This window comes from Balaenoptera acutorostrata, chromosome 21 (genome assembly GCF_949987535.1).
Source record: "Balaenoptera acutorostrata chromosome 21, mBalAcu1.1, whole genome shotgun sequence".
In the NCBI taxonomy this organism is placed as follows: Eukaryota; Metazoa; Chordata; class Mammalia; order Artiodactyla; family Balaenopteridae; genus Balaenoptera; species Balaenoptera acutorostrata.
This window is the reverse complement of record NC_080084.1, coordinates 9569739-9593348: the sequence shown is the minus strand read 5'-3', so window position 1 is coordinate 9593348 and position 23610 is coordinate 9569739. Positions and strand designations below refer to the sequence as shown.

Here is a 23610-nt window from a genome sequence, read left to right as displayed (position 1 = left end):
TGGTGGCCGCCAGGGGCTGGGTGGGGCGGGGTGACCTGGGAGTGTCAGTTGGGAAAATAAAAGTTTTGGAGTTGGGCAGTGGTGATGGTTGCATAAAAATGTGCAAGTACTTAATGCCACAGAACTGTGCGCTTCAAAATGGTTAAAATGGTCACCTTTGTTATAAGTATTTTACCACAATGAGAAAGAACGAGAAACTGAGAGGAGGCATTCATCCCCAGCTTAATAATCAGAAAAAGGAATATTTCAAGCATGATCCAAGAATTTCACTTGGTCATTTGCAAACTACTTCACGATATGGCAAATGATATTATATCAGCCCGACTCCATTGAAAGACGAACTGCAGAGAAAGGAAACCTCCCCTCGGCATTTTCCATCGGGTGAACCGCAAGAATGTGAGCCCGGAGAGTGGCGCAAGCTCTGCAGAACAAACAACTCCAAATACAGGGCTGACCCACAGCTGCCCCCGGGGTCACCCTCACATGCCGAGAACCACACTCTGATGTTCTTTTCGGTGACCTATTTAAGAGCTGAGGGCTGTGGACTTTAAGGAAATGATGGTTTTGCCCAAATAAACACAATTTCCTCTTTCACCTTCAGCCTGTCCTGCCCCCAGGGCAGATCGCGCCCCCCACTATCTTAGCTCATTCTACACTTAAAGGGGCAAAGGGAAGCAGAAACACACTTAGAAACGTCCTCCTCTAAGTCTCACGAGAATGACATGAAGTGGACAGCATACCCACTTTACAGATAAGGAAATTGAGGCTCACAAGTTAGGTAACTGGTACAAGGCATTGCAACTGCTAAAAGGCACAGTCAGGACTCTGAACCAGCTCTACAATTTCCCCAAAGCTTTCTCTTACACCAAGATTCCGGGTTGGCACTCCCTCTGAACTCATCTTTGCTGGGCCGTCTTTAACAACACATAGAAAAGAGGGCTGAAATTTAAATTCTTTTTGAGGAAGGCTTAAGCTTCCAATTTAAATGTCCTGAGATGAAAGAAGAGAAGGGGGAAAGCCCCCATAGCTGGCATCAGCCATAAATCATAGGGCTGCACATAAAGTTCAGATACAAGGTCATCAAGAAGGACTTACACTGGATTTACAAAATACAGCCAAGATCTGGGAAAATGACATGAGCTACGATTTTGGACCTTTAGGAGAAATCTTTTACGATTTTTAAAACTACAGTCCACAGCTGGAGGAGGAGGGAGACGCAAGGTCTTTACAGACAGCCTCACCCTGCCAGCCAGCCAGGGTGTCTTCCCAGCACATTTTCCACAGCAGGCTGGGAACAGTTTGCATATTTGTCATTTAGATGTTGAGAGGATTATTTGTATCTTTCTCTTCTGACAGTCATATGCTAAATGGTAGCCTTGGTGATGAGGGGTGGTTAGCTTTTGTAAATACCAAGGGTAGGCACCCGAAAAGGGGAAGTTGCTGAGAGCTGAGTGTGGAGGCTCAGATGACCACACCAGCCACAAGCAGAGAGCCTCACCTCTCCACCCAGGGCCTTCTCCCAGCTCTTCCACCTCTCTATTCACCCTCCCTGGGGATGCAAAGGCTCCCGACCTTCAAAGAATACCACTTGCCAGCTCCCTGAACTGGGCCGCCTTCCCCAAAGTATCAGCGCCGGGGCCGCCTTCCCCAAAGTATCAGCGCCGAAGTCTGTTTATTTTGAGCGAAGCTGCAACCAACTCTAGGATCCTCCCTGATAATTCACCTGATGCCCAGGTTCAGGCCCTGGGCAGTAGAGTGGGATTTATTTTGGAAACTTCTAACACCACTAGGAGGTATGAACAGGCACTTCAACTGTTCCTGTCATTTATTTTCACACGCAAACCTAAAACCAAAGACCAGGTAGCCAAGAACAGCCACAGGGCTATTTAAGGATGTGAAAAGCAGACTGAATTGTAGGCAGGTAAGTAACCCCTGTGAGTCTGCTGGATTTATTAAAGCTGGAAAGGAAGACAGGCATTCTTCTAGCAATATTATCCTGATCATTAAATTCACACAGCTTAAGCAAGGGATCTTTTTTGTTTGTTTGTTTTATAAATTTATTTATTTATTTATTTTTGGATGTGCTGGCTCTTCGCTTCTGTGCGAGGGCTTTCTCCAGCCGCGGCGAGCGGGGGCCACTCTTCACCGCGGCGCGCGGGCCTCTCACCGCCGCGGCCCCTCCCATCGCGGAGCACAGGCTCCAGACGCGCAGGCTCAGCAGCTGCGGCCCACGGGCCCAGCCACTCCGCGGCATGTGGGATCCTCCCGGACCGGGGCACGAACCCGTGTCCCCCGCACCGGCAGGCGGACTCCCAACCACTGCGCCACCAGGGAAGCCCCAAGCAAGGGATCTTTGACACAAGTATAATTTGATAGTTCATGAAAGCAACGATCCATAAACGTCTCACCCTAAGAAATTCCAAAGCAGGACATACTTGTGGGTTCCAACATTTAAGCATTGGTTCAATTTATCAGTGTTTCTGTCCGTTTGATTTTCGGTGCACTTAATTCCAGCACCTCACGGAAGTAGTTCGTATATAATCAGGTCCCAGCACGGCCACACAGCATGTGACGGCAGGATGGCTGTGTTCCAGAACCACCATTCATGAAGGCCCAGAAAGCTTGAATTATCTCAGAAATCAGGGCTGGGTTTTCCCAGTACAAAGGGCAGAGTACAGAGAGAAAGCCATAATCCCAGTGTAGAAAGTTTATTTTTAGGCCCATATTCTAAAAAATCCTGCAACCTATCCAAAAAATGAAAAATAAAAGGATCCCTTCTATAAGCAAATAGTCATTTTTACTTATAATTAAAACTTAGTTCTTCCAAAATTAAAAGGATCTCTGAATACACAGAAAGTGACAAGAAATGTATATAAACTGTATTTTAAAGTAATAACATGCATAGGATAACAATTCAAATCATACAAAGTGGTACAGAATGAAAACTTTAATCTCCATGCCCCTCAGTCAAGTGAGGATCTTGGGAATAAACATACAAGCAAAAATGCATATTATCCAAACAGGCTGCCCTACTGTTTGGGAGTTTTTTGGTTTGGGGTTTTCTTGGTCAAACACAAGACAAGGCAACAGCTAAAAATACAGAAAAATTCATTGAAGTATTCTACACTTTCAGAAAGATGCCTTATTAAGAGCAGCAAGGGAAAGAATGAATAAAAGTAAAAAAGCATGAACTGGGTACAGGAAGGAAAATATACAGGATGCAGGACACAGGGGTCTGCTTCCCGAGTCGCCCGGCTGGGGAACTAGTGTCTGGACCCGCATTGTCAAATCTCCTGGGCTTTTTATTTATTTATTTTTAATACATTTATTTATTTTATTTATTTATTTCTGGCTGCGTTGGGTCTTCGTTGCTGTGCACGGGCTTTCTCTAGTTGAGGCGAGCGGGAGCTACTCTTCGTTGCGGTGCGCGGGCTTCTCATTGCGGTGGCTTCTCTTGTTGCGGAGCATGGGCTCTACGCGCGCGCGGGCTTCAGTAGTTGTGACACGTGGGCTCAGTAATTGTGGGCTCAGTAATTCAGGCTCAGTAATTGAGCCCAGTAATTGTGGGCTCAGTAATTAAGCACAGGCTTAATTGCTCCGTGGCATGTGAGATCTTCCCGGACCAGGGCTCAAACCTGTGTCCCCTGCATCAGCAGGCAGATTCTTAACCACTGTGCCACCAGGGAAGTCCTCCTGGGCTTTTTAAACATTCATTTTGAGAACAGCTAAAACCACCCAACCATGCCCAATTCTCAGGGCTGGTTTGCCTCAGGACGTAGTTTCTCAATACAAGGAAAGCTGGTCCCAGGGGGCGCGGGGGCAGTGTGGTTCTTGCTCTTGGGAAATGAAAGGTCTCACAGTGCATCCCTGCAGACGTGCGGGATTACACTCGTAAAGGACTGACTGGTACGCCTCAAAGAGAACCTGTCTGCAGCTGAAGCAAACATGTTTTTCCTTTAAAACATTCCAGAGGGGTAGATACAGACAGAAAAAATGATGGCTTCAAAGATTCAAGACACAGAGAAACGATGGCTTCAAAGATTCGGTTCGGTTCATGTTTTTGCACGGCAGGCACTGGAAACACAAAACGAAGAGGCCAGATTCTTCGCTGAAAAGCTTACCCACCAGTAGAGAGCTGGCTCACCAAACATCACAAAGCGTTTATTACACTGAAACAACTGCTGCCTTTTCTTTCTGACTATGAAGTGTGAGAAAATAATTAGACATGAAAAGAAATTCCCGCTAAATTATACAATTTCATCACAAACAAGGACTCTCACACACAAAGAAGGTTCTCAGCTAATTGAAATCCCAAGGGGTTATAAGAACCACCTACTTAGGGACTCGGCAAAATGAATTAATACTGCACCCTCCCGTTAGACACAGGAGGCTCCAGGAAAGGCAAGGCAAAGGAAGACCACCAGCTCCACAAGTCACTTCATTTTAATGGGTTAGTATTCATTTCAAGGGGTCCTTGTCTATGGGTCTGATGTGGACTCCAGGGTCAATGGTGGACTGCCTACTTCCCTTCCTGCACAAAAACTCAACCGTGAGTTATAGCATGAATCATCCCCCATGGTAACTAAACTTCATGACACAGGGGAGTATGGCCTCAAGTGAGGAAAGAAGCAGGAAGAACAGAATAGCACCTGAGTCTAATGTTTGAGATGGAGGACACACTTGATCTTTCTCAGACGGAGAAATTTTAAAAAGCAGTTTATTCACCGTCTTCCCCAGGGAATAAAAATAAATAATAAAAATCACGTGAGGGTAGCAGAGGAGGACATCTAAAAGGGGTTCTGAAAAAGGACTGATTCCACATGGGTAAAATGTCCAGACTTTTCTCTTGGTAGCCTAGAGGCAATGCACAGCAAACAGGGACAAGAGATGTTTATGACCTATAAAAGGTTTGTGGTGTGTACCCTACAGAAGCTAAGTGGTTTAACAGGTTTTGTCATTGGCCAAGGTAGCTAGTCCTAACTACCTAACTGTGAATACAGAATCACCGACCAGCCAGCCTTGCCTCCCGAGGTGGACCTTCCCCTCTGCCCATCATCAACTTCTTGGTGGTAAATCATGAGGGTTGCAAATGGCTCCTTGTTTACCCTAATCCCTAAAACAGACATTCTGGCAGCACTGAAAAGCTATCTGTAGTCACCAAATTCAATCCTAAAAAGCCAGTAAATGACATGGTAAAGGAGAGATCCCAGAAAAAGCAGGTTGAAAACGCTTTTGATCTTCCTATATTATTTGCTCTACAGAAATTCCCTTAGAAAGTAATTAAAACAGGTTATAGAAAAATTTTTTTCATATTTTTTAAAAATTGACTTTCCCTCGTGCTAATTCAAACATTCCCTTTTGATGTATTTTCTTGAAGTCTTTTTCCTGCATAGTTCAATGATTACTAGCTGAGAGGCTTCAGACAAGTTACTTAACTTGTCTGTGGAATAGGGTTAAAAGCACCTACCTCATAAGGATGTAATGAAGATTAAATGGCTTAATATATGTAAAGAGCTTAGAACAGTGCCTGGCACTTACACTCAGTAAGCGTTCACTATGATTATGACTTGGTAGTAACCAGAGTACACGTGCAATTCTATTTGTAGCGTGTTTTTAAATATAATTGTCTTACAGTCTCCATACCCACCATTTTTAACGGTTGTATGATGTTCTGTGAAGTGCATTTATACCATCGTTCACCCATGGTTCTCAAATGGGAATTTAAGATATCAACAGTTCTGACTGACTGTATTCCTAAGGATCCAATCTTAAGCCATCAAACACAAATAACAATGATTTGCATTTGAAGGGAGTGGGAAAAGACTCAATTATAAAATTAGTTTGTGGTACTTCCCTGGTGGCACAGTGGTTAAGAATCCGCCTGCCAATGCAGGAGACACGGGTTCGAGCCCTGGTCCGGGAAGATCCCACATGCCACGGAGCAACTAAGCCCGTGCGCCACAACTACTGAGCCTGCACTCTAGCGCCCATGAGCCACAACTACTGAGCCCTCACGGCTAGAGCCCGTGCTCTGCAACAAGAGAAGCCACCGCAATGAGAGGCCCGCGCACCACATCGAAGAGTAGCCCCCACTCACCGCAACTAGAGAAAAAGCCCGCACGCAGCAACGAAGACCCAACACAGCCAAAAATAAATAAATAAATAATTTTAAAAAATTGTGGGCTTCCCTGGTGGCGCAGTGGGTGGGAATCTACCTGCCAGTGCAGGGGACACGGGTTCGATCCCTGGCCGGGGAAGATTCCCACATGCCGCAGAGCAACTGGGCCCGTGTGTCACAACTACTGAGCCTGCGCTCTGGAGCCCGTGCTCTGCAGCAAGAGAAGCCACGACAGTGAGAAGCCTGCGCACCACTCGCTGCAACTAGAGAAAGCCCGCGCACAGAACGAGGACCCAACACAGCCAAAAATAAAAACAAATAAATTAATTAATTAAAAAAAAAATTGTATGATACAATTTCCAAAATTAAAAAGTATATACCATTTTTTAAAATACCATGATCAGTGTATAATTTCTATAACTTATCGTGAGATTTAATGATCCTCAGAACTCTGAAGGATTTCTAAGTAGGTGGGAGAGACAAACAGAGGCCCCCAAACTATTTCCGACATATGCCAGGATGGCATAACTGACTGCAGATCAAGACATATTTTCTAAGTTGAAAGCAATACCAAACTCCTTGTAGGTAAAGACGAAAGGAAAAACCAAGCACCAGTATTTTAAGATTCTCTAAGAATTAGAAAAATTAACACATTTATAAACATGTAAGTCTACCACTCCTGCCATCATCTAGTTACCAAGTTTTTACTTGACCATATCTCAAAAAGCCACAAATGTTAATATTCTAACATCAGATCAGGTATCTCGCCTCTTGCCCAAAAGTAAATGCCACTGATGTAGTCTACGTGATCTGCCAAAGAACAGTCTACGTGGGGTCCTTTGTCACTCATGCAAAGAGATGTTAAGGATGGGGAAAGAAAATGTGATGGTTTGGTTCACCACCTCTCGGCCAGGACAAAAGAAAACAACCTCAGCATGACAGACATCAAAGAACATTCAGTCCACTCTATCCCACAGGCAGACTCACACTCCTTTCTGTGGGAGCTCCCGGCAGGGAAGCAGAGCATCTGATTTATCTGGTAATCAGGTAAGTCCCAAGGAGGAGGAGAAAACCCCATACCAAGAGCATTTCAAAATCCTGTTTTCATGACAAATGATCAGTAAAAACGAAAAGTTCCATTAGCGTAAAAGGAAACCCCACAGGACTGGTGCTGTAGGCGGTGACACTCTTGAAGAAATAGTTCGGGGCCCGCCTGCCGCTGGTGCCCCTCACACAGGACAGCTGTTCTTCAGGATCACAAGAGGCCTTCAGACCAGGCTTTCTGGAAGCCTTGGTTGTTCTCCCTCGGTTAGCCATGTCCTTTTTAATAAACAAGAATTTTAAAAGTGAAGTGTGCAGCGGTCACACCTCTAGAAAAGGGTTTTTCTGGGATTTCCTATAAATGCCTTCCCTCTGCTCCACTCAGAGGCCCGCACTCAGGAAAAGACAATTACAGCTGCCTTTTTTCTCCCCACGGGCACATTCCTCAATGTGTCCCTCAGGGACACCCTGGAGACGAAAGCCCTTGATTTTTCTCTAACAGATCATCCCCAGACCAGTCCCAGCAGGAAAGGAATTTCTCGTCTCATTAGTGGCTAAAAGCGGCTCCTTTACCAAAGGCACCGTAAGCCCCAAGCTGCAGGTGACCTGCTTCTCCAGTGTTGAGCAGGGGTGCTGACGAACAAGCCAGACCGCACACTGGGAAACGGAGAGAAGCGGGGCTTTGACCTCATACCGAGGCCACCCCTAGTCTTTAATCCACTGGGCTAAATGTAAGATTAAACACTTCTCCACGTCCACACGGGCAAACGACCGCCTGCCTTGTGTCTACAGGGACCGCACTCAGAGACATCTGCGCACCTAGGCTGGGTCACACAGCAAACAACGAGATGGAAGTGGTCCCTGGCCAAGGGGAAAGCGGGGGAACTGGCCTGGTCTCCTGCTGAGCCAGCTGCGGCATGAGATCTGACCCAGGACCCCTTAAGGGGAGCACAGCCCGCTCACCAAGTTTTTTCCACACGGTGGATGTTGGCTTTCTTCAAAGGCCGATACAAGTGTCTGGGTGTTAATTTTGTTGGAATTCAAAGGCCCTGAGGGGGACTTCCCTGGCGGTCCTGTGGTTAAGAGTGCGTGCTTCCAATGCAGGGGGGTGCGGGTTCGATCCCTGGTCAAGGAACTAAGATCCCGCACACTGTGGCCAAAAATAAAAAAAAAAAAAAAAACCCAAAGGCCCTGAGGCTTAGAGATCCACACCAGGCCCAGAACCAAAGGCCACCCAGGGCATGGCTCTGAGATGGAGAGAAAGTCTTAAATGCCCTTCTATTGTTCCCACGTTTGGGCAAGGGCATCTTAATCCTCTGGAGCTAGGCCAGAGTGAGCGTTCCTCCAAAAGTATACGGTGAGAAGCACAGTTTTCTCGGACGTACGGCAATTAAAATTGGAGCGGCCAAATGGATACCTAAGATTATTGTCCAGGGGGAGGAAGAGTGATGTCAGCAAATGCATGTTGGAGTTGATGACAGTTTAATAAGCACATGTATTGTTCTTAATGTAATCATAACATTTTTTAGTTAATAACTACAATTAAAATGACAGAGATACTATTTATAAAAGCCTTCCTCTGATGGTAGTTGTGGAAATACAACAGAAGTCTTTGTAATCGAATGGAAGTTAAGCAAAACAAGGCTCTTTTGTGCGCTCACCTTCCCTGATGTGAGAAACCTTTAAATGGTTGACTGACTTGCCTCCAGAGGCGTAGTTTTCATTTACAGGTTTATTTTCCCTCGTGTTATTTATTATTTTTCCTTTTCTTAGTCCTGTAGTCATCGCAGCAGTGACTCTACCAGCGTGTTGGGGCAACCAGTGAGGTCACATCGGTTACGTCATTACAAAACAAAGGCTTGGCCTGTGTTGAAACCGTAAACACTTGAAGACACACATATACACACCCTGGTTTCAATGGTGTTTCCTGCTCATTCACTCAGCGCACAGGTATCACTGCCGGTGTTGTCTTTGTAATGGTGACCTCACTCTTGTGTCACGGTGACTGCCAGGGAAAGAAATCAGCCACCATTTCCTGGTTCATTTTCAACAGCAAGTTCTCCTTATTTTGTTTGTTCATTCTTATCACTTCCTCTCACTCACCCCCACCCATACCCAATCCATCACCAGTCAGGCCAACTGAACCTCCGGAATACTTCTGAAATCCACCTACCTCTGTCCGTGACCATGCCTGTCACCTGAGTCCAAGCACCATAACTGGTTGCCTAGATTCCTGCCAGAGCCTCCCACTTCACCTGTCTGATTCCAGGCTAGGCCTGCTCCAAATCTGCTCTCCACCCAACAGCCACAGTGATCTTTCACGAACTGCATCACATCACCCCTCTGCTTTCAACACTCAGTGGCTTCCACTGCTCTTCAATGAATCCCTGCCTTCCTCTTCAGCCTCAATGGATGCAACCTCTCCAGCTTCCCAGGCGTGCCTGCCTCAGGGCCTTTGCACAGGCTGCTCCCCCGTCCTGTACTTCTCCCTGGGAAAATTCCTCTTTATCCTTCAGGTCTCTGCCTCAGAGAGGCTACCTGCAATCTCCTGCTGTTTTCTCTTATGACACCCTGTTCTCTTCCTCCACCGCACTCATCCCAATACAGGATTGTTCATTTATGTGTTCATTTGTTTACTGGCTCTCTCCCCCACAGGGCTCTCAGCTTTCTGAAAGCGGGGATCATGTGTGTTATGTTCATCACTGTTCACACTGTATACCAAGTGCCTCGCACATAGTAGGCATCAAAAAATAATTACTAAAAGTATGGATGAACGTTAAAAACAAGGGGAAAAAAGGCAGTTAGAACTTTCCCCATGCTAACTGTCTTCTAAATGAAATCATCATCAAATCGTATCACGAAAAACAGGAGGGAACATCTTTCACATCGATGGAACTGTGACTTTGAGCCACCCTCCCCCTTCTTAGTCACTCCGTTCCCCTGCTGTGAACAAGTTGGGGTTATTTATCCCAGAACCTGCAGATCCCCGCCCTGGACGCGAGCTATCAGGTTCCTACGCTGGGTGGGAGGGTTTTCAGTAACGTCCCATGTCATCTTTAGGGGGAATCCCAAGAAAAGAAAAACTTAAGCAGTAACAGCATTGCTCGAATTTTCCAGTCTGTTACAAAAAGCCGAAATGTGCTTAGGAAACCCAGAGGTATAAGCGCAAACACTGCCGGCTCAGATTTGTGAATTCGAGACCTCTGTGCTCATCTGTCACTTCTATGCCTCCACCTCTCCCAGAAAAACAACTGTCTAGCCCTCCTTAATCACCTGAATTTCCTTTGACAGCTTGTCACTCTTTCTTACTATACTTACAGTTCTTCAAAATGTCTAACCTGTATCAGTATCCAGATCTTTTCACATGCAACCAAATTTTCTCTTGAATCTTCAAGAAATATGAGAAAATGACCCTCCATCAGTCTTCATAGCTGGAAGGCTATCACAGTATCAAGTTTCATCCTATTTAGTTACACAATGGCCTTCCAGGCACCAGCCTGAATATTTATTTTAATCTGTCTTTAAGAGATTATTTCCCCCATTTTTATTGCTCTTAGTGTCCTAAAAAGATGTTTTGTTTTGTTTTGTTTTCAATCTAGGACCCCAAACTACATGAGACCGGACAGCAGAGAAATCCACATGCTGGTCACCTGATTCTGCCTCCTCTCAGATTCACGTCAGTTTTATGATCACGGGACTTAACTGATTCCCATTTAACCGGGGCCCAGCTGAGACCCCAGATAAGTACACACGAGTCAGCCCTCTGTATCCACAGGTTCCACATGTCGGATTCAACCAACCTCAGATCAAAAATATTCGAAAAAAACATTCCAGAAAGTTCCAAAAAGCAAAACTTGGATTCATGCATTAGCAACTATTTATATAGCATTTACATTGTATTTACAACTATTTACATAGCATTTACATCGTATTAGGTATTATAACTAATCTAGAGATTATTTAAAGTATACAGGAGGATATGCAGAGGTTATATGCAAATATTAAGCCATTTTATATAAGGGACTTCAGCATTTGCAGATTTTGGTATCCCGGGTGGGGTGGAGGTCCTGGAACCAATCACCCTCGGATATGAGGGACAGTCGTATAAGTGCAAAATCAATTCATTTCCATTTTTTCTTAACTAAAGGGGCCACTCTTCCCTGTTAAATGGATCCTATCTATATGTCAGCCTCTGTTTAGTGCTTTAAAGATACGGATCATCACACTAAATTTGAGGTCTGCAAAATCTGAGTCATTACAAAAAGCATATTCTCTTGACTCCAAATATATGATACACGGGGGCTTATTAAGAGAACAAATGAAAATATCAGCACAGTTAGCTCTTAATGCCTTGAGTTTTAGCTTCTGGACCCATGGGGGGGAAAATCATACTCTAGAGGAGCAACTGTTCTCTGTAGAGATGAACACACATGCACACATTAACACACACACACACAACTACAGACCAAGATTTCAGCTTTTGGTTTGGTTTTGGTTTTAATGTCTAAGGTGGAGTCAAACCATTAATAGCTAGTTCAAATGATCTTCCTAGCCCAACCAGTTTCTTTCTGTTGAATTCCCACCTCTCAGCGTATATCTCATGCTCCAAATCACAGCTACCTTGGGCACCCAAGTGATGTACCAGGACATCAGACAGGCTTAGTTTAACTGGGTTTCCCCAGCACCTTGGAAAGTCCCAGGAAGTGACAGGTGGAAAGCTTGCAATTTCACCTACTGCTAGCAGAGCAAAGAAGGCTTCCTTTGCAGTTATTAAAAATCCATCAACTAAGCACCATTTTCCTATAAGCTGATATTCTGACTAAGTGGTCACAAGCTCATATGATAGAGACAGGAGTAATCACCTAAGTTTAGAATTACATCAGAGAGGATGAGAAAAATGGAGATGCGGAGACTGTACCCTTCCTGCAATAGGGAACTTGAGGAGGTTTTCATTCCTCCCAAAGCAGTAACAGAATCTTTTGAATCTATACACGGGGCTCCATTAATCCAGCAAGCTGGAAACATCTTATAAACATCAATTAAGTCTGGCCACAAGCTCCATTTATACATAGGGAAACTTGGATATTTAGAGACCGAGCAGCCTGAAGCCCAGAAATGAGTCAGGGCGAGAGTGGGCACCAGAGCCAGGAATCTGGAATCCCCATCTCTGGCAGGGAGATTCTATCTATCTTTCACGGGAATAAAACATTCACAGAAGAAACAGATGGCAGAGACAAACGATAATATCCACACACCTTGGGATGGGACAAGACAAAGGATGGCCAATGGTGCCTAGTTGAAGCTGGAAAGGAAGCCAACCCAAGGCCCCAAATGTCATTTAATCAAACGGAAAATTAGCATTGCTTCAGCCCCAGCTCAGCAAAGACGCTGCTGCTCACCTTATGGCTTGTAAGTTGATGCCACAAAGATACCCCATCCATCCTCACCTCAAGGCTCTCTCTTTTTATCTGATTTGAGTTCAGAAATGCCTGTTCATCTTTGGCCAGATAAGGGAAGCGGGTATTACATTTGCAAGCACCCTACAGAAAGGGGAGTCTGGTAACTTCAAATCCTCTGGCTCTTCCTGTCTCCTTCACAAGGGGAGGTTGAAATACCATTTATATCTAAAACACACAACATGAATCAGAGTGCTTCGTAAACCACAGGACTTAGGTGATAACATGACTGCTTTGCATATTTAAGGTCCAGCAAAGTAACCAATTAAGCTAAGCGAGGCTACTTGTCGGTACACTAGATGAGCATAATCAAATGTTCCATTCCAAACACCTGCGAAAGATAACAAATAAATCGGTAACACTTTGGAGTGCACAGGGTTTCGCCTTGCTTTCCCTGCACGACTGTGATACCCTAAAAGAGAAGTCTTGGGGGCGGGGGTGGGGCGGTGGCTACAGGTGAGCAGCCATCCCCTCCCCCCTACCCAGTAGGACCAGAGAGAACTTGACAAACTCCAGACAGAAACAATGCTTACTTTTCAGTTCAGCTCGGCCAAGGGCAGGCCCTGGCTCCAGCCATCAATGGGAAATCCTTACTCCTTTGGGGCCCGGGGCAAACACGGTTAGTACTTTTCGGTCTGAAAGCGAAGACCAAACTTTTCTAGCATTCTTGAGGGAGGGGCGGAGAGGAGGGCGGGGCAAACTCTCTAGACCAACCCCTTAGGCGGCTGTGAGGTGGGGTTGGGGGATAGCCCTCCCCAGGCAGCCCGCATTCCCCGTTCCCCAGTCCGCCCCGCGCTGTAACGCCCCAGCTCGGCCCCTGGGCGAGCCTCTAGGGCCCTAGTGTCAGCGGCTTTCACTGCTCCAGTGGGTCCTCCCTGTGCCCTGGCCCAGCCATTCTCAGCTCAGTGTCCAGTACAATGAAATACCCAGGAGGCTTTCCACGGAGGCTAATGCGTACATCAAATATACACGCTACTCAACTAAATAAGAGTAATTCGTCAGCCCACAGGTAGTTTCAATTCATCAAAAATTCATTAAGTGATTACTAAGTTCCAGACGCCGAGCGCCGTCCTGCAGATTCAAAAACGCTCCAGGTACCCGAAGCCACACACTTGGGAGAGCCCAAGAAGGTGAAGCTAGGTGAGAATACTAGTACTGGCCGAGGGGATCCCTCTAGAAAGGCCTCGCTCCGTTCGTCCCCTTGGTGGGGACACACTCAAAAGGCTCTCGGCGCCCAAATCACGCGTCCTCGCCCCCGGCCCGCACTCACTGGGTCTTCCTGTGGCCCTGGTCCCGGTGCAGCTCCCGGAGGTCCACCTCGGCGCGGCCCAGGAACTTGTCGAGGCCGAGCAGCGCGCGGTGCAGCACGGTGAGCTGCAGGGTGGCGGCGGCGGCGGACGCTGCCTCGGCCGACAGCAACGGCGGCAGCTCGAAGGTGGCCTCCTCCCGCCACACGGGCGCGCCCAGGCTGCGCTCCGACACGGAGGTGGCGTACTTCTCCTTGCCCACCTGGATCACCGCGTACGCGTCGCTCGTGCCCCCGGGGCCCTTGGCCCGCAGGCCCCGCGCCTGGAGCACCGTCACCTGCACGTGCGTTGGGGACCACACGGCCCCCGGGCCCCTGCCCGCCGAGGCCGCCAGGGACATGGTGGCTGCGTTGCGGTCCAACCGAAACTGAGAAGTTCGCCGCGACCCGCGGCCCCTACGTCCCGCCCCGTCGCGCCGGCCTCTTTAAGGTTTCCGGCCACGCCCCCTCTGCGCCACGCCCCTCTGCGCCACGCCCCCTCCCGGCCCCGCCCCACCTGCGGGTGCCGGGCCCGCCTCCGCCGCGCAGGCCGGGCGGGGCTCCAGGGCGCAGAGGGCTGGGCGGGCGCGGCGCGGGTGGGGGCGGGGCTTGAAGAAGTCGGGTCTGAGAGGTGGTAGGTGAGGGAGGGCAGGGGTCTCCGACTGCCAAAGGTCTCCCGGCCCAACCGGAAGTGGCCAGAGCAGCTACTGGGGAGCCAGACCTCATTTCCAATCTGGCCTTGCCAACCGGCAGGTGTGTGGCCTTGCACAGATTACTTAATATCTTTGGGTCTCATTTTCTTTATCTGTAAAATGAGATAACAATCACCTCATAGAATTGCTATAAAAAAATAATGTTACCTGGCACAGGGTGAGTTCCCAATAAACGGTAGCTACGAGGGTGATTATGAATGCGTTCCCAAATTCGTTGCTCTTCCTACTTTGGCCGCTGGGGGCGTTGCTATGGAGGAAAGTGGGTTCGGGGAAGGTGCCAGGTGAGGGAAGAACGAGAAGGATCTTTTGAGGGCCCGAAAAGGGGAAGGGAAAGGCAGGGAGCGCCTGAGGCGGCGTGGAAGTGTTCTGTTTTGCCCCGCCCTCACCAAATAAGGTGAGGCCAAGAGGCTAAGTCAGGGAAGGGGACGAAAGGAGGAACTGAAAATGGGATTGCCCAACGGGGCCCTTCCCCGCAGTTCCCCTTTTCTCCCTGGCTGGACCCTCTGCAGTCTCTCCTCGCTCTTTATCTCTGAGCTCCCAGTCAGGCACTTCCTCGTTCCCAGTTTCCATTAGAGTGGCTGATTCTCTTCATTCCCAATATGCTACTTCAAAGACTCAAATATCTATTGATCATCAGATTGCAAAGGTCACTTTGAAGGTTTTTAGGTTTTAGAGTTAAGGAAAGGCCCAGAGAAGCAGAGAAGTGATTCGTTCAAGATCCTGCAACAGAGCCAGGACTAGAACCCAGGTGTCCTGACTCCCATCCAGTGTTTCTGCTGCATCCTTTGCTTCTTCCAGATCCTCAGAACCCCAATCTTGGATGGCTCAAGGCATTCCTATCTGGACCCCACCCTGATTCACTCTCCTCTATCTCCTGAACAAACTGTAGCCCAGATAATCTTCCCACCTCAGGCATGTACTCATTTGGCTGGCCCATGGTGGCCCTGCCCACCTCTCTGCCAACCCACGTTCTATCCACTGCAAGGCTCCACTCAGATTTCTCCAGGGTTTGGCTTCTGATAGCCCTCTACAGGGCAGGACCGGGTGGTGACTTGTCTCCTCCAGAGCCCCCAGAAGAAACCTGGGCACCCAGTGGGTACTCAGGAAGTGCTACGGAACTGAAGAGTTGGCAGGTTATCCCAGCCAACCGTGAGTACATAGTGTTTCCTTTTACCACATAAGAAATTACAAGACAGACATTGTGCCTCAGGTTTGCAACTGAGGATGGCTGCAGTGTGGGAAAGGCCTATTTACTAGGCCTTGAAATGTTTAACGGTGATCGGAAGGGGAAAGGAAAGGAGGTACCAGACCTGTAAGCGGCAGGAAAGCCTAGCAGAACTCTGTTGTTTTGGTGCCATTTCCCTGCTTGATGATCTGTTAACCTCATTCAACCTTCTGGCTCCATTCACTGCTGTAAAGATATATTGAGAACTGACCTGGTGCCCAGCGTGTGCTAAGTGCTACAGACCGAGGGCACAAAACCCTTTGAATGAGACCCAGTCCCAAGGCATGCCCTGACAAATGCTGTAAAGGGAGTCCTGTACCAATAAAATGCTTTGCGTGTTTTGAGGATAGAGCAATTTCTCTAAGCTGGTGGATTTTTTAAAAAATTTTTTAAAAATTGAAGTATAGTTGTTTTACAATGTTAATTTCTGCTGTACAGCAAAGTGGCTCAGTTATACATATATATACATTCTTTTTTTATATTCTTTTCCATTGTGGTTTACCATAGGATATTGAATATAGTTCCCTGTGCTACACAGTAGGACCTTGTTGTTTATCCATTCTCTATAAAATAGCTAACATCTTAAGCAGGTGGATTTTTATGAAGGACATGGCATTGAGCTGGGCCCTAAAGGATATGCCAGATTTGAAAGGCAGAGAAGGGGGCATGGAAGAAGAGCCTTTCAGGAGAGAATAGAACAGCTAAAGCAGAAGTGTGGAGGTCAGAGTACCCCAGTGGGGCTAGACCGTGGGATACTTCAGGAGGGCGTTGGGGGTAGGTGGTGGAGATAAGACAGCCCAGGTAGGCCGGGCCAGATCACGCAAACCATGGACACCAGGCCATGGTGTGTATACAGAGTTCTGGACCAGGTGAGCCCGCCTCCAGAGGACTTTGAGCAGTGGTGTGATCAGGTCGTAAGGCAGGTATGAGCAGAAGCAGCCCAGCAGCCAATAGCACGGTAGGTCACAGCCAGAGACCCGCCTTCATGTTCACCTGGAGACTGTCTGCCTCGGGCCCCATTCCGCCCCACCCCTGACCCATCCTTGGTGACTATTCTAAGTTGATACTACAATAAATAAGGCTGTACCATACTCCCTTCTTGGTTACACTGCTCCACTACCTCCCAGCCGGACAGAGTCAGAGATTTGCCATCCAAACTGATCCTAGGAGTAAAGTTTTTCATCTCCAGCCTCACCTCCTCTCCCCCACACACACGGTTCCCTGGGGGAGACAGAGCCAGGAATGAAACCCAGAAGCACAGCCCCACAGGCTGAGTATGACACAGAGCCTCCCCGCCACTCATGGAAAGGATATGAGGACAGGGAGGGGTGTGGGAGGGGAGGAGAAAATAGGATCACCTGGTGACCTCATGTGTTTGGGTCTCTGTCAGACACAGATAGGCTCCGTGGTTGAAGCGGAAGTGGGAGGTTGGGGGAGGACAGGGCAGGCTCGCCACCTCAGAGGAATCCCGGTCCCCATCCTTCTCTCCAGACACTGGACACGGGCAGGGGTTAACTCAGAGGAGTGGGGCTCACCGGAGGCGGGAATGGGAAACTGGTCGGTGGAGAGATGCCAGGAGGTCCAGCACAGGGCGTGCTTGGGAGCTGGCTGATCGCCCACCACACGCGTCGGGGTGGCTCTCTCCCCTCCCCAGCTGGAGCGCGCTGTCCCTCAAGGCCTACCTACGGACCGCCCAGAGTCCAAGAGGCTGTCTTCTTCCAGCTTTGTAGACAGACCCTCAGGCCATGTGGGGCCGGGTGGGGGGGGGGGATGGGTGGAGCAGGCCCAACGACGCGGGCAAGGCTGGCGCTGGGCCCGCTGACCCCTGGCTGGCTCCCTGAATTCCAGGAGTGTTTGTAAACACCTCTCCTGGCCAGGGTGCGCAGGGATGACGGCTCTCCCCTCTTACCCCGCCCCGCCTCGGGCTCTGACTGGGAGAGGAAGGAGTTTCAGCAGACAAGGCGCCTGGCAGGTTCGACCGGAAGGGTCAGCCACCTGTCCTGCTCCCAAAGCAGCAGGGCGGAGAGCGCCTGGGCTCCGGCCTCTCGCCGGGCGGCGCTGGGCCTCGCAGTGGGGTCTGTAGCACAGATCCGCTCTTAGGCTCGCCTGGGAAGGTTTCCCCTCTAAGACATGGGGCAGAGCCAGGCTAGACAGGAGACAGGGCCTGTGGAGGGGCGGCGTCACTGCCCTGCCAGCGGCCGGCCTCCCTACAGCCCCTCGACATCCCCCAGCTGCAGGCACACGACCTCAGAGGTCATCCTGGCAACTCTGGAGGGGCCCACGTGCTCCCCCGAGGGAGGAAGAGAAAGGGCCTGATAGGGCTGCCTGTCAGCGTGTTCTCCTTCGCCTCAGTCCCTGGGGGGTAGCGACAACCTTCCACACACATGACTCATTCACTGGGGCTCTGCCTAAACAGCCCTCTGGCTGCTCGGGGTCCAGCTGCCTCTGCCTCCTCCTGCCCACTCGGTTGACCGAGATTCCCTCCAAGGAGCAAGGGCTTCCTGCTTCTTCGTGGAGTCAGTGAGCCCAGCACCAGGCTCTTTCCTGTGCCCCAGGGGCCGTGGCAGTGAGGAGGTTGAAACCATGCCCCAGCGGACAGAGGAGAGTCTCAACAAGCAGATGGCCCAGCCATCTCCCTGCAATCTTGGTGACAGTACAACTTTGTTTAATGAAGCTTGCCTCACGGATTACGCAAACGTATTGCCTTTGCAACTTGTCAGGTCCCTTCGGAGAAGGCCCCTGAATCCCACAGCTGAAAAGCTCTAGGGAATGTGCAGCCCTCACCTTCCCACTTTCTGCACGAAGCTTTCCCTCCCGCCGCTCCCATTCAGAACTGCTGCCTTTTCCTAGCTATTTTTTTTCAGGGGAGGGAGACACGGAGGGGGCAGTGACCAGGTCATATGCAGGATCTTAGTTCCTCCACCAGGGATCGAGCCCGTGCCCCCTGTAGTGGAAGCGTGGAGCCTTAACCACTGGACCACCAGGGAATTCCCCCTAGCTTATTTCTTGTACTCGGAGTCAGCACTGGTTTTACTCACTTGCCAGCAGCTCGAAGGCAGGAAAAATGTGGTCCTCACCTTTGCCTTAACCATCTCCCAATTCCTTGCCAATGGAAGGCAGCTCAAGTTAAGTAGAAGAGACATAAAGGACTCTTGAACCTTCAGCATTAGTCCATTTAATCCCTGCTACCGCCACCTCCAGCACTGCCCTGTATAACTGTCTTTTTAAAATATAAGGTTTAGGACTTCCCTGGTGGTGCAGTGGTTAAGAATCCGCCTGCCAATGCAGGAGATACGGGTTCGAGCCCTGGTCCGGGAAGATCCCACATGCCGCAGAGCAACTGAGCCCATGCACCACAACTACTGAGCCTGCTGCACTCTAGAGCCTGCGAGCCACAACTACTGAGCCCATGCGCCGCAACTACTGAAGCCCACGCCCCTAGAGCCCGTGCTCTGCAACAAGAGAAGCCACCGCAATGAGATGCCCGCGCACCGCAACGAAGAGTATCCCCCGCTCGCCACAACTAGAGAAAAGCCTGTGCGCAGCAATGAAGACCCAACGCAGCCAAAAATAAATTAATTAATTAATTAAATAAATTATAAGGTTTACACTTTCTGAGTATAAAAAAATACATGATCATCATAGGAGCCATTTTCCACCTTTCCAGAATCAACTTCAAGGCACATTGGGGCAAAGTAGAAGTTTTGAGTGTTTACTCCTCCTTGAATTCTCGCATTGGAAGCTGCCCGTCAGGATCTTGTTCTCTTCCTGGCATCTCTCCGAGAAGCCATGAGCCTCCACTTTCTCAACTGCCCCGCCCCCCCCCCGGACCACTGGGGACCCCACCACAGCAGAGCCGGCCAAGAGGAGGATGTAAACAACCCCGTCCACCCTTCACTCCTCTTCCCTTTTGATACCACAACACATGGCACAGGGCTGATGGCTACGTGGACTTTTGACACCCTAAGGAATCGTGATGTAGACCTGGAAGCTTCAAGCCAAGCCCAGCGCTTGATGCTTTGCAAGGTCCAAGGGAGAGCACCAGAATAAAGCTCTTCCACTGCAGGGAGAATAGGTTTGATCCCTGGTTGGGGAACTAAGATCCCACATGCCGAGCGTCACAGCCAAAAAAAAAAAAAAAAAAGGAAGAAAAGTGTTCATATAACATAAGAACAGATTTTTTAAAACAAACTTTATTATAGCATTACAGCATGGCTATAATCAAGGAAAGGAAAATGTACTGTAAACATTATATGCAGAAAAGTGCACAAAAGTTTCCAGCCTGGTGAACTTTCACCATCCAGATCAAGAAATAGCACAGGATTGGCACCCGCGGAAATTTCCCCTTGGTTCACCGCCAATCACTAGGCTTCCCTCCTTTCGAAAGGTAGCCACTACCTTGACTTTTATCGCCAAAGATTAGTCTTGCTATTTTTGAACATTATGTAAATGAATCATATATTAGGTATTTATTTGGGGTCTGGCATCTTTACTTTTTTTTTTTTTTTTTTCTCAGCTGTGCTGCGCAGCATGCAGGATCTTAGTTCCCCGATCAGGGATCAAACCCGTGTCCCCTGCAAAGGAAGTGCAGAGTCCTAACCACTGGGCCGCCAGGAAATTCCCCAGGGTCTGGCTTCTTTCACTCAATATGTTATGTTTAGGAAATTCACCAGTGGTGTTCGTGCAGCAGTAATGTATTCATCTTTATTGTTTTGTAGTATTCCACAGTGTGACTATACCACAACCTATTTTTCATTCTACAGTTGAACTCCTGGCCTCCAGAATTGACAACGAGAGAATAAATTCCTGTTGCTTTAAACCACCAAGTACGGCAGCCACTGGAAACTGAGGCCTATTAGGAATAAATTTGCTGTACCTTCTCATATGTCTTTTGGTACATATGCATAAACATACACACACACCTAAGAATGGAATTGCTGGGTCACGGGGTGGATATATGTTTAGCACTGAGAGAGCACCATATCATTTTCCAAAGTAGTGATACCAATTTATCCTTCCATCCACAACGTCTGAGAGATCCTGTTTCTCCACATCTTTGTCAACGTTGGTATTGTCAATCTTTCCTATTTTGTTCTTCTTGTGGCTGTGAAGTGGTTTTAATTTGTATTTCCCTGATGACTAAGGGGTTTGTGTGCTTGTTTATTGGCCATCTGGACATGGTCTTTTGTGATATGCCTGTTCATTTCTTTTGTCCATTTTTCTTTTCAGTTATCTGTCTTATTGATTCATAGCATACATATAATATATATGCGTATATTATACTTTTGTCCAAAAAAATCTCATGCAAATATCCTCTCCCACTCTGTGGCTTGCCTCTTCACTCTCTTAGTGGTGTTTTTGGGTGAAAAGAAATTCTTACATTTAATGAAATCTGAGTTATCAATTTTTTATGGTTAGTGCTTTTGTGTCCTGTTTAAGAAAATTTTCCTTCCTCAAAGTCATAAACATAGTCTCCTTTATAATCCTCTAGCAGCTGTACTGCTTTACTTTCACATTTAGGTTACCAATCCATCTGGGATTAACTTTATTGTGAAAAGATAATTCTCCAAAATAAGATAAAACCATGACTCATACAGATATAAAAATGAACACATGTTAAATTTTTATTTAACTTATTAAGAAGGAAATGTGGCAAGGTGTTTCAGCCTGTTCCAAGGTGAATCCAAAGAATAGACACATGTATAGATCAGGAATATTGAAATAGGGACCTCCCTGGTGGTGCAGTGGAGAAGACTCCCTGCTCCCAGTGCTGGGGGCCCAGGTTCGAGCCCTGGTCAGGGAAATAGATCCCATGTGCATGCCACAACTAAGAGCTTGGATACCACAACTAAGGAGTCCGCCTGCTGCAACTAAGACCCGGTGCAACCAAATAAATAATTTTTTTTAAAAAAGGAATATTGAAATAAATGTGCAAACTGAGGCAAAACTGGCTTTTCCATGGTTGGGGGTGTGTTCCTCTACCAGACAGAATTTATTTTTATGAGCTTGGCACTGCTATCAGTTATCTACAAGTTACAGAGGTTTTTTTGTGTGTGGGGGGGGTGGTGGTTTGGCTCCGCAGCATGGCATGCGGGATTGAACCTGGGCCACAGCAGTGAAAATGCTGAGTCCTAAACACTGGGCCTCCAAGGAACTCCCTACAAGTTGCAGACTTATAAAATAGCTGCCATAAACTCAAAATCAGAGGAGATGCTACAGAAAATGCAGTTTTCCCTGAAGCAGAAAATTTTCCCTACCATATAGTATCAGATAGAGGTCAAGATTCTTTTTTTTTTTTGTAAGTATATCCCACAGATCCAGTGCCATTTATTAAAAAAACTCAGCTTTCCCCCACCAGCTCTACAGTGTCCCTGTGATGTGTTTATTTGCTTCTGAACTCTGTTCTGTTCCATTGGTTTATTAATCTATTCTTTTTTTATTTTTTGAATATTTTTATTTATTTATTTTACTTCTTTATTGAATGAAAGATTCTTTAGATTCTACAGTGCTTTACAATTTTCCAAAGTTTCACACACATGATTTCATATAATCTCATAATAACCCTTTTTTAAATCCCTTACCCTTATGTTGCCCCTCCCTGCTTCCCTCTCCCCACTGGTAACTACTACTTTGCCCTCTATATCTGTGAGTCTGCTTCTTTTTTGTTTTATTCACTAGTTTGTTGTATTTTTTAGATTCCACATATAAGTGATATCATACAGTATTTGTTGCTCTCTGTCTGACTTATTTCACTTAGCATAATGCTATTTGCAGCAACATGGATGGACTTAGAGGGCATTATTAGTCTCTTCTTGAATCAATGCCACACCATCTTAATTATCATAGCTTTATAATACATCTAGGTATCTAGTAATGTAAAGCCTTCAGCTTTGTCCTTCCTTTGGTTAGATTTCTTTTCTTTTTTTTTTTTTTTTTTTTTTTGCTAAGAATGACACGTCATTTATTACTTGAATCATTTTAGATAAATGCCTTTATATCTACTAGTGGGAACTTTTGGTAATTTCTTTTTTTTTTTTTTGCATTCTAGCTTGTTATTATTTTAAACAAAAATTTAAATGTGGATAAAATATGTCACAGCAAAAGCTTTAATAAATCATTCAGAAAGCACAATTCATAAAAATTTGCTTACATAAGCATTATATCAGTAATTTAGCTATAGATCTTCTTCTTTTTTTTTTTCACACACACACACACACTGTATTTTATTTTTACAAGAGATAAATAGACTGACACCAAGCATTGTACATGGATGACCACAACAAAAGCAACAATGATTGCAATTACCAAACATGAAACACACTCATACTATGTCATAATATTGACATTCAGTCCAGTAATCCTCCACTGTAACAGCTCCTTTACTTTGCAGTGAAAATTGATTTGTATATTCTTTGCCTCTGAGTCCTTGTTGGATTTTTTTTTTTTTAATTCAGACAGAAAGTCACAAAAATTATACTCATCCTCATCAGTTCACTCAGAAATAAATGAAATAGAAACAAAGAAAACAATAGCAAAGATCAATAAAACTAAAAGCTGGTTCTTTGAGAAGATAAACAAAATGGATAAGCCATTAGCCAGACTCATCAAGAAAAAGAGGGAGATGACTCAAATCAATAAAATCAGAAATGAAAAAGGAGAAGTTACAACAGACACTGCAGAAATACAAAGCATCCTAAGAGACTACTACAAGCAACTTTATGCCAATAAAATGGACAACCTGGAAGAAATGGACAAATTCTTAGAAAGGTATA

At 47.0% G+C, this 23610-nt stretch overlaps 1 protein-coding gene across 3 annotated transcripts in view; it reads right to left on the bottom strand.

Moving 5' to 3' along the window:
* Positions 1-14331, bottom strand: part of RAB11FIP1 (RAB11 family interacting protein 1) — a 30888-nt gene extending 16557 nt beyond the window's left edge. For all 3 annotated transcript variants that reach the window (XM_007170101.2, XM_057537452.1, XM_057537453.1), the window contains exon 1: positions 13886-14331. In XM_007170101.2, coding sequence (XP_007170163.2) covers positions 13886-14262 — 377 coding nt within the window. In that variant the 5' untranslated portion in view covers positions 14263-14331. The remainder of the gene's footprint in view (positions 1-13885) is intronic.
* Positions 14332-23610: the final 9279 nt, after the last annotated feature.